This window comes from Populus nigra, chromosome 8 (assembly GCF_951802175.1).
Source record: "Populus nigra chromosome 8, ddPopNigr1.1, whole genome shotgun sequence".
NCBI lineage: Eukaryota > Viridiplantae > Streptophyta > Magnoliopsida > Malpighiales > Salicaceae > Populus > Populus nigra.
The window spans coordinates 3176286-3190650 of NC_084859.1; the positions used below are offsets into that span (position 1 = coordinate 3176286).

At 36.3% G+C, this 14365-nt stretch overlaps 1 protein-coding gene and 1 long non-coding RNA gene across 2 annotated transcripts in view; one reads left to right on the forward strand and one right to left on the reverse strand.

Moving 5' to 3' along the window:
- The window catches only part of LOC133700785 (uncharacterized), a 93386-nt gene extending 86812 nt beyond the window's left edge, over positions 1-6574 (forward strand). Inside the window, exons 2-3 of the long non-coding RNA XR_009843482.1 lie at positions 6072-6146; positions 6429-6574. This is a non-coding gene — a long non-coding RNA (uncharacterized LOC133700785). The remainder of the gene's footprint in view (positions 1-6071; positions 6147-6428) is intronic.
- Positions 6575-7859: 1285 nt separating this feature from the next.
- On the reverse strand, positions 7860-13987 carry LOC133700781 (cuscuta receptor 1-like). The gene is made up of 5 exons (XM_062124447.1): positions 13532-13987; positions 13283-13432; positions 12775-12936; positions 12374-12523; positions 7860-12281 (listed from the first exon to the last, which is right to left on the reverse strand). Exons 1-5 carry the CDS (start codon positions 13893-13895, stop codon positions 10069-10071), a joined length of 3039 nt encoding a protein of 1012 aa, XP_061980431.1. The 5' UTR covers positions 13896-13987; the 3' UTR covers positions 7860-10068.
- Positions 13988-14365: the final 378 nt, after the last annotated feature.

The following is a 14365-nucleotide window of genomic DNA, read 5'->3' on the forward strand; positions in this document are numbered from 1 at the left end:
ATTTTGGGCCAAGAATGCAAGAAGCAAACTACTGATTCCCCACCAGCAACCGCAACAAATTCAGTACTCCCATGCTAAGATATTCTGAAGTTGGAGAACTTATGAAAATTAATACAAGGCTTCAACACTCCGAAGCCTGCAAGAGAAATATCAAAGAAAAATAAGTAGCTTTAAACAGCAGCCATTTCATCATTTTTAATTTTAGTATAACACAATAATATGAACCAACCTTGATTCTCAAAGGCACCCAACTAATTCATTAGCCTTCAAATCAAGACTTTGCAATTCCTTAAAAGGCAGAAACAGAGATGCGTTGAGAACCCACTCGCCTAACCCCCAATCCCTGGCCTGCACCCCCAAGGCAGAATCAATTACTGCCCAGGTATTTCGACAGTTATGGCTTGTGTGGGTTTTGGTTCATGATGGAGATGATGGATACAATAATGTATTTCGACAACAAAACTTTCAATTCTTGTAGAGTTCTTTATGGAAAAGGGATTGCGAAGAGGGGACTCTTTATCAACATCTCTTTTCAATATAGCGACTGAGGGTCTTAGTAGAATGCTAAAAAGAGATGTGATTTGGGACTTATAAAAGGTATTTGTTTTGGTCACTTTCAGTTTGTAGATGATACACTCATCTTCAGTTCATATGATTTTCCATCTCTTCAAAACATCAAAAGAACTATGTGATGTTTTGAGTTGATTTCTAGGCTGAAGGTTAATTTCCACAAGAGCTCAATCACTAGAACTATTGTTATTTCTTCAACTGCTAGCAATCTAATATGTAGGATGGAGGGGATGCCATTTAAGTATTTGGGCCTGCCTATTTGTGCATCTTCATCTCATGTGGAAAACTATTGTTAATAGACTCAATAGCAAGTTGGCTGCCTGGAAAGGGCGTCACTTATCTATTAGTGAGAGAGTGTGCTTGCTTAAATCAATTATAAATAATCATGGGTTCTTAGAACATACTTTATAGGCTTTAATAAAAGGTATTCCTCCAAGCTTTATAGGCTTAAATCAATTATAAAAGGTATTCTTTCTTTGGTTCTTAGGAGGAAGGAGGGAAAAAACTATGCAATGTTAAATGGGCATAGGTGGTTCCTCCAAAAAAAAAAACAAAAAGGGCTGGGTATAAACTACATTATTGATAAAAATCATGGGTTAATAACACTTCCATAGCAATCAAAGAGATATTTATTTTCCCCATTAATCTCTCAAGTTTTATACTATGATGATAGTGTGACGTGACTCCAATAAATGTAGGATAAGTTAGGTATACAATGTCTCTGTGATATGGACATCATCATTTTTGGTATGTCAAATTCTTACTATTTCACTCTTAAGAGTAGAAAGATCTAGTTCGTTGGACTACCACCAAGGCTTAACAACGATAATGAAAAAAAACACATGTGAAAGGAAAAGGACTTAATCTTATAAGCCCAAATGATTTTGAGAATGAGCTTCATGAAGAGCTTGTTGTATTTGCTTCAGTGCTAAGAAAGTTTTAGAGGAAGCACTTGAAGAAGTTACCAAGTTAAATGATTTTAAATGATTTTAAACCTTACCAATTATAGTACTACAAATTGGAATTATTGGGCTGCATTCCGATCTGCAATCTTCCTATATATCCATCTGGCTTCTAATGTCTGCTGTCAAAACTGTCAAGTTCTCAGCATTCCCAAAACCCAAAGCAAACAACATCCTCTGCACCTCATCTTCAACAATACATTCTGCAGTTGCAGCAGAACTGTAAGTTATGATATAACGAAGATTCCCTTTTCTGATTCTAGAATCCAGTGAACCTGGTGATTCCACTTCACGTTCATCCTCCACCCGCTGAAGACTACCATTGAAAGAGAAAAGCTCCACCTTTGCGTGTAAACTGGATTGATTGCATCCCATCTGAATCACGTGGGCTTAATGGAAGGAACGAACAATTGTCGGTTTTAAAAGTTTGGTTTGTAACAATCATTGTAATTTCAAATTTCCATACTCCTTCCATTTAAGCAAGTAATAATAACAGAGAATATGTATAAATCTCAGTGTTGTTTTACATTTTATGTAAGATATTACAGTTTCATTAAAAAATGAGAAAGAACAATAAAAATCCTCAAATTCTACCACCTTCAATTCTCATTCATCAACAACAGCATACATTCAAACAAGTGATCAATAGTGTTGATGAAAAATAAATTATTAGTGATCAAGTGACGAGGACTAGAGTAAGATTGGCGCCATCGTAAGCTTGACAAGCTTTGCCTACTCTAACTGCAACGAAAGATTCAGTGCCTAATCTCTGGACGGAGAAGGGGACGCCCTTGTTGTGTACACGGTTGCTCTGAATGGTTTGATGATGCTCATTTTAAACATATTATTTCAAGTTGTCAATTTCGTTCCAGTTAATATTTTATTTTTTTAATTGGAACGATATGTTTTGGTTTTGGAACATTTTAGTGTGTTGTTTTGGGATTATACTATATATATATATATATAGTATAATTAAAAAATTAAGCTAAATCACGTTTCTACCTATTATCTGGGTTGTCTTTAGACTTGTTAAGTCGACTAAGTCATATTAGGACAACTTTCATATAATTAAATTTGAAACTCGAGCTAGATAAGAAATCAGGTCAGGAAATTTTAATATTGATTTGTTGAATCGGATTTAATAACAATGCCAAAGATCTGAATATTTATTTTTTACTCAATTTTTTTTAGGTCCTGTTTGTTTGATGGAAATAGTTTTTTTTTTTTAGAAAGTGAATTCCTGTAAAGTGAATTATTTTATGATGTTTGGTAGTGTGATGAAAAATAAATTGGAAGATATTTTCCAGTGTTTGGTTATGTTATGAAAAATGAGTTGGAAAATAGCTTATTAATGTTTTATTTTTTTTTCAAGTTTATTAAAAAAACGAGGAACAAATCTTACAAATTAAAAAGTTGAATGAGAATGAAATTGTAAAAATAATCTAATTTTATAAATTATTTCAAATAAAATAAATAATAATCAAAATAATAGAGATCAAATCTAACAAATAAAAAAATTGAAAGAAGATGAAATTAAAATAATAATAATTACAATTTCATAAATTATTTCAAATAAAATAAGTAACAATTAAAAGAATAAGGACCAAATTTGATAGATAAAAAATTTCAATTAAAAAAATGATAAGACAAAAGCAAATAACAATCATAAAAATGAGGACCACAGTTAATATAAAAATCAAATTAAATCAAATTTTAAGGAAGAAAATTAAAAAAAAAAGATTCAAACAAAATATATATCAATTAAAAGTTTGAGGACTAAATTTGATATAATCAGCAAATAATATGATATTTCTAAATTTTTCACAACTTCTGGAAAATGTTTTCCGTCCAAAATAAAAAGAAAACACTTTCCTGAAAATCAAGTTAAATTTTCCTTTGACTAGAAAGTGTTTTCTGTTGACCAACTTTTCTAATGACAAATAAATACAGGAAAGTTTGGAAAGTGATTTCCAAAAAACTATTTTTCAGGCAAACAAACACCCCCTTAATTCAGTTACTAAAGAGTTATCCAAGAATAATTATTCTCCACTAGCAGTTGTTGCATACTAAATTTTTTTTGTCAAAACATACATGATAGGTGGCTTCAATATCAATCCATCACTTTTTAGGATTTTCCATGAAGTTTACTTCTAACATAACTACAACAAGCTTAGTAGCTTTCTCATCAACATTGTCAATGATATGCTAAGAAATAATGGTTTTGTTGAGCTTTGCTATCATCATAGGCTTGGTGATGGAAGGATTATTGCTTCATCATGCTTTATATTTAAGTTCACACCACTTAAATTATTTTGAGTTTTCTCCGCACGAAGAATGTTTAGGAATCGGGTTTGCCGTCTAAACCGCAAAGATTACCAGGTTAACAAGTACATCGAAATTATTAACGATAGTTTTATCTATCTATTATCTCAATAACAAGATTAACTTTGCAATTATATATCACACTTATATAATCTCAAATAATATTAATTATAATGAATCATAAAAATTTAACACACTAATTTTGCAAAAAAACAATTTAACTTTGCAATTGTGTATTTATTTATTTGTTTTTCTACGAGACACAATGTGTTTTTCAATATAAACTATAACAATACAAATAATTATAAATATTTTTCTTTCAACGTCAACATAAGAAAACATTATGCACTCTAGTAATCCAAGTAAAAAATACAATGCCCTTGATGAATCCACACTAAAAAAATTACACCACTTGAAGATTTTTCTTTTTAAGATTTGTTTTCTTGGTGACAATACATCACAAATGCTAGGAGTTTATCCAAACTCACAACTATTTACAACAAGATTTATTCTCTCAAAAAGCAGATTGTTCAATTAAAACCTATAATCTCTATAGCTCATTTAATAGCACTAAGGATGATTGTGATAAGCTAGCAAGAATTGTTACAGAGATGAACAAGAAGCAAATAGAAGTAGAGAAAGATGCTGCTGTAATGCAGAGGAAGAAGAAAATGTTTATGTGTATTATTCACTACTTACATTCCCAGCACTGTTACATTCATTTTATATCAATAGAAGATGAGAAGCTTGATCACGTATTCTACTCAACAGTAACATAATTCATTAACTGTCTAACCATTATATTCTCTATTCTCTTTGACAGGTGGCTGAAGTAGAGGTGGCTAAAGCAGAGCCTTTGATATCTTGACATTCCCCGGCAATCATATGCTTGGAGGAACCAAGCATAAGATTGGAACAGAGACGCCGAAATAAAGGAGTGGAAAGGCCTTTAGTGAGAATATAAGCAAACTGATCAGTAGAAGTATATGCTGTTGAAGCCATAGAATCTGGAAACATGGACCCTGCCAGTATACTTGAGCAGATTGAGCTTCAAATTGCTAATGTTAAGGAGGAATCTTTTAGCAGGAAAGAAATACTTGAAAAGGTTGAGAAATGGTTGACTGCATGTGAAGAGGAGAGTTGGCTTGAGGAATATAACAGGGATGACAATCGATACAATGCTGGGAAAGGTGCTCATCTGACTCTCAAGCGTGCTGAGAAAGCTCGCAATTTGGTTAATAAAATGCCAGGTATGGTGGAGGCTTTGGCTTCCAAAACCATGACATGGGAAAGCAAGAGAGGCACTGAATTCTTATATGATGGTATCCGCCTTCTTTCTATGCTTGAAGAGAACACCATATTATACCAGGAGAAAGAGGAAGAAAGACGGAGGCAACGGGATCAGAAGGAACTGCAGAAGAGACATGCTTGACTGTCACAATAGTAGAAACTGTAGGAAGCAAACAGAGATTAGCAAGATATTAGAAGCTTTGAAGTTGAGAAGTAGTCACCATTTTTAGAGTTTAAGAGACAGAGAGGAAGAGAATCACAGATTTGAGAAGAGAGTTGAAGAAGAATTTTTCTGTTTGATAATATATCAAACAGATGATAGGCAGATTGATTTTTATGAAAGAATTGGTTTAATAACACAAATTGGTTTATTCTGAAACACGTGACAATGAAAGAAAAAAGAAAATAAGTGGACCTGTTCCATTGAATCATGAGCATATCCAGTATTGTTGAATTTTATAGAAAATGAGGTTGAAATTCTGAATGTCTCAAGTCATAACTTAAGAGTATTAAAATGGTTGTTGATAATGATACATGGGGTCATGCTTAGGATCTAAGGCTAAGAGCGTTGCTAAAGTTGTGACATCCATTGACTTGAGCTAGAACAGTAGAAAACAATGATGAGTAGTTTGCAGTGAGACAAAGTAACTGAACTTAACCAAAACCAACCCCTGAATCTTGTCTGAAGGTGTAATTACACAGTCCTTTGCATCTTTCCATTCCATCAATATCGACATCCTCTTGAGTTTCCAGCATTCATTCCATTCTGCTATTTTTATCTCAATTAATTTATGCTGTCCTCTGCCCTTTTTTTTTTTTTTTTTATCAATTCTCTTAAGTTTGTTTGTGTTACTTTCTTTCTGACTGGCTCCTGAAGAAATCAAGCATATAATTGATAATGTTTTGCTGGTTATTTGTACTTCCAAGATCAAAGTTATGAAGGAGACTTATTTCCCTGAAATAAATGAAATGTACCAGAGAATTGCTGCCAAGTTACAGCAGGTAAATTGTCTCTGCAATTTCTTCCGGATTATCTGCCCATGCATGATTATCTGCAATTTCCCCACGTTGAGCTTTTGTATTAATTTGTTTTCCTCATCAGCATTGCCTGCCATTTTATCATGTGCACTCATCACCTACCCCCCCCCCCCCCCCCAACCGCCCCTCAACCATGCATCGACATAGAAGAATTGGAATAGAAACATTTTTTTTCACTAATGTTTTGCTACAAAGGATCAATGCAATTAATTTTTAATTCTTGCGTATGTTAACTTCGCTTTCCAGCTTGACTCTCTTCCGCAACAACCGAAGTCAGAACAGCTTGAAAAGCTGGAGGTATTCAAGGCCAAGTTGGAGCGCTTGATAACATGCTTACAAGTCTCTAAAAACAACATCACACCTAGTTTCAAGGAGAAATTGGGTTCCAATGAGAAGCAAGTTTTCTAAACCCAAGCAGATTCAGGAAGCCAATTCCTAATCTACAGCTAGGACAACTTCCCCAGCCTCATGTGCAACCTATGCAGCAATCCCAGTCTCCAGTTCCGCAGTCCCATGAAAATCAACTGAATACCCAGTTGCAATCAATGAAGGTGCAAGGTTCTATACCAACAATGCAGCAGAACAATATGTCAAGCTTGCAGCATGGTTCTCTTTCATCTTTATCTGGGGTTTCTATGTCACAACCAATCATGATGATGCGGGACGTGGGATGAGAGATTTTAAGAAAAGAAAAGGGGGAAGAGAGAATGATATTGTAGCAAAAATTTCACAGGACTTACTACAAATCCAAGCCAAAATATATGGCCACTTAGGCGCTCCATCAAAGTATGCGTATTGGATATAGTAGCTACCGGCTGCATGCATTCTAGTTTTGACATCAATGATATCCGGCATCCCACATCGAGGCATAATCACCCGCGATATTGTTTTGCCATCTAAGATTCTAGTGGGCTTCAAGTTGAAGTTAAGCTGGTAGGTTTTTATAGCCATATCTAAGTTATCGAAATGATCATGGTTTTCTTGAGGATAATGATTTAGGTAGCCAAAATGGTGGAGGTATTTTTTGAGTTTATGTACACCTTCCGCTTTATCACCTATTTTGTATCCCTGTAAATGCTTTATAAATTCAAAGGATGGATTCAACATCAAACATGACCTGAAATGTTGAGGAAACAGAAGGGAGGTGTTTTTCTAAACACAAGGCAGATTTTTATGAGGGCAAATCTTCAGCGTTTCGACAGGGATTAAATTTTCTCAAAGGGGCTTTGGTTTGATTCCTACAAGCTGCGGGCAAATCTTCAGCGTTTCGACAGGCAGATTAAATTTTCTTAAAAGGGGCTTTGGTTTGATTCCTACATGCTGCGGGTAAATCTTCAGGCGGCGTCGGCTGATGATTTTATCGTTATTATGCGTTTTGCTGGATTTAATCGGTTCGTTGGAGTCGTGTTTTGCTGGATTTAATCGGTTCGTTGGCGTCGCCGTCTATTAATTTATTGAAGGCTACTAGGAAACCGGATATACTGGTCTTGCCAGAGATTCACGGGTAAGAAACTGGTTGTGGTTAGGGAAGGTATTAGCACCCCTAACACACCTTACCTAAGATAAGCTGCTTCATGATTTTGACTTGTTAAAGAAGTTTTAAAATTTTATCTTTTCATCGAATATTAGAAATACTTACATATAAGTTAATAATTCTGGACCGTAATACAATCAAAATATTAAATTCTTCTTCAATCTTTGCAATTTTATTATAAAAAAAAAACATCCATAAAAAAAACATACAAACACACCCATACTTTTGACTATATCTTTTCTTTTTCCTTTTTCTTTTCTTTCTTCTTTTTTTTTTTTACAAATTAGAAAAATTCAGTAACTAAACAAAAATTACATCAAACACTTTGGAAATTACAAAACAGACCCCTATAAATCCTTTACAGTGCAGGGAAACCTTTTGGACCCGTATGACCACTGGCGGCGCGTGAGCCGGAAAAAAAACAAACAGGGGCTGGGGAATGTTTCCTCCCCTCTCTGTCCTCCTAAACTGCCGGCATCCTGCAGAACAAGAAAAGCAACACAAAAACAGTAGATTTTAGTTTTTTATTTCCTTTGTTTCACTTCTGTTTTCTGCCTTCCTTTGGTTCGTTTCTTCTCTGCCGGTTGCAGATCCGGCGGTCGGTTCTCGGATGGGAGTGGGGCTGCTTCTGTGGGCGCCGCTGGAGGAAGGAGGACTGCTGTTGGCCGGTGAAGAAGCTGGAAGGCGGCGGCTTGCTCCTGTGGAGGCTGTCACTGCTGAGGAGGCAGCGGGAGGTGTTGTTGGGGCTGTTGAAACTGCGGTGAAGATCTGTTTGAGGAGAGGGTCTTGGCTGGGCGTCTGCTGTGAGCGGCTGGAGGAGATGGGCTGTTATGGTGTTCAGCTATGAGAGGAGAGGTTGTGGCTGAGGGGAGATGGCCTGGAAGATGGAGATGAGATCGGGAAAAAAAACTGGGAAAAAGGGGTGGCTGTTATGAGCGGTTTGTGGTGGTCTGCTGTGAGGGTGGAGAGGCAGAGGTGGAAGGCTGAAGATGAGAAGAAATGGGTGTCCGGTCTGTGGAGAAGATGGGTGAAAATAGAAGGGGAGCTGTTCAATTTCTGTGGAGGAGAAAGGAGGCGGCTGTGGGTTTGTTGCCGGCTGCTGAGGAGAAGAAGAAAATCAAAGGGGAGGGGAGATGTGTGTGAGGGCTGTTCGGCTGTGTGGGTCTGTCGATTGAAGGGAAAAATAGAGGCGCTGAGGCTGGCGGAGCAGAGGGAAGTGGATGGCAGCTGTGAAGGGGAAAAAATTTCAAGCTGGGGAGGGAGACGAAGGGGCTCGTCTTCGGATGTGGTGGCAGGGGAGAAGGAGCTTAAAACGTGGGGAGCGTTCTGCAGGGGAGAGGAGGATTAATGAACAGAGGGGGAGGATTGCCTTGCTTCCCTGGTTTCGGCTGGAGAAGGGAAGAAAAAAACATCACCAGGAAGGGGCGGCTGGGCAAGAAACCAGAAGAGAGCCAGCCCTGTCTCTTTCCCCCCTCTCTTGTCCCATACGTCAAGTCTGCATATATGAAGGAAAAGGGAGCAGCGGGGAAGGAAGTGGGACCGGGGACCATCAGTCCTGTCGCCAGCTGCTGCGGGGAAGAAGAAAAGCCAAAAGGAGGGGCCTTCTGTCGGCTGGAAAATGAAAAAGAAGACCAACTGGGGGGGGGGGGGGGCTGAGTTCCTGATTTTCAGCCGAAAGAGAGGGATCAAATGGTCCTGGGCTAGGGGAGCGGCTGGTTTCGGGTGAAGAAAAAAGTTCTTAAGGGTTCCCTTTTTTCTTTTTTTTGCCTTTCTCTTTAATATTTAAAATTTTCTAGATAAAAATATTGTTTGGGCCTTAAAATTGGTCCTTTAACTTTTTTTTTTTTTGTAAAATTTGATTTTTCTTGTTTTTTTGGATTTTTCTTACCGACTTAAAATGAGAAAAATCGGTGATTTAAAAACAACTTGTTTAAACGCGTTTCAAAGATCTTTTAAAATTTAAATTTTTTTGAGACAATGCTGAAAATGCTAAAACGATGCAAATATATTAAAAAATATATTTTTTGGATTTTTAATGTTTTTTTATTATTTTTAAATTTTTTTGAAAATTTACCGAAAACATGAATCAAAAATTGATTAGCAACACATAGAATTTTTTTTTTCTACTTAGTAGTGGTTTTGGCAATTTTTTTTCAGACAAGTCTTGAGAGTTGAAAGACTAATCACACCCGAGTCAACCAACAATCCAAATCAGCTCCCTTCCTAATGGTTCAGGAATGAGAAGTCCAGTTTATATATTTGATATAGAGACGGTACACTACAAATTAAGCACCCAATAACTAGACAAACAATCATGATAAACTAGGAACAATCATCTTCCCAGTAACAAATTCACCTTCTCAAGTTGGAGAACTTGCGAAAACTAGCCACCACAAAATAGTAGCAAGTATTTATGCAGTCTTCGATGAAGTACGACCACCTGCGTCGCCAATATGGATTGATGTAAAGAACTGCTGCAATTGTCATTACCACAACTGTGTAACATACACCGAAGCTGATGTAGAAAAACTCCATGTCTATGAAACCATCATCTCCGTGTTCATCATTAGGCACTGGCTGGGATGGCACTGCTTCCTCACTACAATTTTTTCGCAATGGAGGTCCACATAAGAAAGGATTTCCTTCGTAACAGCTTTCATCGAAGGTCCCAAACTGATATTTTCTCTCGGGTGTCTTTCCTGACAAATCATTGTGCGCCACACTAAAAACTTCCAGTGTGGTAATTTCAGTAAGTTGTGGAGGGATGGCACCATTCAAGTTGTTGTAAGAAAGATCCAAACTCTCAATCTGCTTTAGGTTTGAGAATGTTACAGGGATAGATCCAGTGAGATTGTTGTGTGATAAGTTTAATGACAGTATCTTACTCAAGTTTCCAAATTCTGGTGGGATTGCTCCTACGAAGTTGTTATTGGAGAGATCAATACCATACATGTAGCTCAGAACTTTCCCCTTGTAACCATAATACATATTTTTAGTTGTAAATTCTATCACTTCTTCTGTAAAGTTAACCCAAAAATCCTTTCCCAAGTTATACATACTATCCTCTAGTGATGGACCCATTGTTTCATAATAAGCTTTTTCTATGGACCATGACGGAAAACCAAATCCGAGATCTGCGAGCGTTTTCTGGGAACTTTCCTTGAGAGTAAGATTGCCCAAACAGGAGGGTAGTGGACCAGAGAGCTGGTTTTGTGAAACATCCAAAATGCTTAATTGTTCTAACAAGCATAACTGAACAGGGAGCTCACCATCAAAGTTATTAGCCCTCAGAAGAAGAACACTCAATGATGAAAGATTGCCAATCCAATTTGGAATGGAGTCGATGAAGCTATTGTCTTGAAGATCCATCGTAACCAGGGAAGAGCTGTTATAAAAACCATATGTTAATGGACCGCTCAATCTATTTTTGGATAGATGCACATGGATTAGAGTCCGTGGACTGAAACAAGATGGTATATATCCAGACAAGTTGTTCTGAGAAAGGTCCAAATATAAAAGCTGGTCAAGCTTACAAAAGTCTCTTGGGATCGGACCCTTAAAATGGTTTTTGGACAAATCAACTGCGCTTAGTTGCGTAGAATTGACGAAGCACCTTGGAAGCATGCCTGAAAATTGATTGTTGCTCAAATTCAATACAATCCACCTTTTCCACCCACATAATGGAAAATCTGATAACTGACCCCAAAAGTTGTTACCACTTAGGTAGAGAAAATTCAGGCTAGAAGAATTGAACACCGAGGTCGGTATTTGCCCACCCAAATTGTTGTTTGACAGCTTGAGAAACCCTATTGTTGTTAGTTGTTCTAGTTTTACTGTGGACAACTGATTGTTGGATAAATCTAAAATTGTCAAAGAGCTAATATTTCCTAAACAAGAAGGAATACAACCTGTGAATCTATTCTTAGCCATCATTAAGCTGTTTAGATTTGGAAAGATCAAACAAATATCTTTTGAAATTTGACCGTTCATGTTGTTGTTGGATATATCTAATAAGGTCATATTCGGATATGGGTGATCTTGCAACTGCAAAGCATCAACAAAGGAGTTGTCACTCAGATATAGTTGCTCCAATCGTGTATTGTTCTTAAGCAACCACGATGGAAACATTCCGGTGATGTTGTTGTGGGAGAGATCAAGGTTTCTTAAGTCGTATTGGTAATAGAGGAAGTCAGGAATTTCTACATTGAGTGCTTCCGTTGTTTTTGACAAGCTAAAAAAGACTAGTTGGAACTTTGGAATCAAATTATCAAAGGCAACAGGTTCTGTTACTAGTCTGTTGTTCTCACTGGAGAAGAACTTGAGGCTTGAGTGGTTCATAAAAGGCTTCATTGAAATGGGAACTTCAAAGAGGTTATTTGATAGTGAAAGGAATTCAAGGGATATGATGTTAGTAAGAGGACCAGAGGCAATATTTCCAGTAAACTGGTTATTAAAAACATCTAATAGTTGTAGAGATGACAAGTTTCCCATACAATCTGGGAGTGAACCTCCTAAATTATTTCCAGAGATATCTAACTGCTTCAGATTCTTCAATTCACACCAACCTGTATAATTTATCTCGAAACAGTCAAAAATAGTGTTGAAAGAATCTTTTATTGATGATGTAATTATAGGCGGATGGAAGTTGTTAATTTACCTTGAGCGGGTAGGGTGCCATGGAGGTCACATCCACCAACAGACAAGACTTGAAGAGCAGGCAATGCTCCAATGTTCTGGAGAAAGTTTATTGGGAGAGAAGTACGATCTAGATGCAATTCTTCAAGGGTGCTAGAATTGAAGAAAGTCCCTGTGAAAAAGAAAGAAGAAGAGATATGGTGAAAATAGTGGTGGTGTATAGAATAGTCATTTCATTCAATATTATTAATTAATGACTGCAGGAAGTCCAGCTTTCTTAAACTTATGGTGTGTAGAATTGAAAACAGGCAATCAAGTAAGTAGTGAAATGAAGTGTTATATTCATCGATTTTTGGATGGGAACACCAAATTGGCTGAAAAATCCAGAGATTTCAAAAGGTATTGTAAATAACAGAACTTTACCATTGACAATCGTCGATCCTGTCAACTCATTATATGATAGATTTAAAGACTTGAGGGATGAAAATCCACGCAGATGTGAGAAAATGCTGTCGTTGAATATATTATTAGAGGTCAGGTCAAGGTTCTCGAGTTTCCCCAAATGTGATGATATGATCTCAAAACCTGCAACAGAGTTGTTTCTAAGAGTAATTAAGTCATGATGAGCTCACGATAGATAGAAACTAAAGATAATTAGAATTGATGAGATGCTGTTGTTCATTTGATATATGATTCTCAAATTATACATAAAAAGAATGATACACTTCAAAGAACGCATATTTAATTCAAGATGGAAGCTAAGTTAATCATTCTAATTTCGATCTTATTGGAAAAAAAAAACAATTTATGGATATAAAGTCGTTAAAGATGGAAGCTAAGTTATGATAGACTTACAAAACAAGATAAAAAAAACTTAAAATTAAGAAAAGGTTTCGAAGCTAAATAATTAAAAGGTTACCATAGAAGCTACCTGATCCAGCTGTCAACTCATTTCTTGATAGATCCAAAGACTTGAGAGTGGAAAGGTTACCATTGAAACATGACAAAATGCTTTTATCATTATTAAATCGGTTATCATATAGGTCAAGTTCCCTCAGTTTTGATGATAGGACTTCGAAGCCTGGAAAGAGAATCATCAAAGCAAGATAATTGACATTAAACACCAACCAACCTTCATTTATTTTATTATTATAATTAAGTGCACAAACATTGAACTAACCTTCATTCTCCATGCAACCAACCAAACTATTCACTCCCAATTCGAGACTTTGCAATTCTTTGAAAGGCAGAAACAAAGATGCGTTGAGAACCCAATCGCCCAATCTGAAATCCCTTGCATCATTAAGAGAGAGTTGGATCACTCGCCGTGTAGTGTTATCACACTCGATCCCACGCCACTCACAACAATTACTACTGTCCACCCAATCTCCCAAGGAAAGGCGATGTGGGTCGATCAAAGATTGGATCTCCAAGAGACCAATTCTCTCTTCCTCCAAACATCCATAACAACGACCATACCATTCGCCAACCAAAGTCAATAATGCTAGCAACATGATCCAAGCCCCCATTCTTTTCATCATCATCTTAGATAATTCTATGAACTACTACGTAGAATATTGTTGTTTGTTATGTGCCTTTGGGCAACCATAGAGGTCCTATTTATACTACACTTTGGCCATTTAATTTCTATGACTTTATCTGCATATCTTGTGCAGCTTCTATGTTTTGAGATTTGAATATTATTTCATTTCTTTTTGGAATATTCTTGGATTCGAATATTATTTTATTTTACTGTTTAGCACTTAGTCTATTTGCATTTAATTATATTTTGGTTACTAATTATCCAATTTATATATATATTCGGTGTAAAATCTTTTTAACTTTATGATTGTACTTCTCTCGTCATAATTTAGGGTTGGAATATTCTTGGATTTGAATATTATTTTATTTTATTTTATTGTTTAACACTTAGTCTATTTGCATTTAATTATATTTTGGTTACTAATTATCCAATTTATATATAAAAAAAATAAACAAATTGTTGCAATACTTC

What these genes read in the sequence shown, in the direction of transcription:
- LOC133700781 (XM_062124447.1), bottom strand. Translation starts at nt 13,895, where the DNA reads ATGATGATGAAAAGAATGGGGGCTTGGATCATGTTGCTAGCATTATTG. An exon ending in AGGATCGACGATTGTCAATG is followed by an intron (nt 12,524 to 12,774) that starts GTAAAGTTCTGT and finishes TCTTTTTCACAG; the next exon opens with GGACTTTCTTCAATTCTAGC. An exon ending in TGGCACCCTACCCGCTCAAG is followed by an intron (nt 12,282 to 12,373) that starts GTAAATTAACAA and finishes TAAATTATACAG; the next exon opens with GTTGGTGTGAATTGAAGAAT.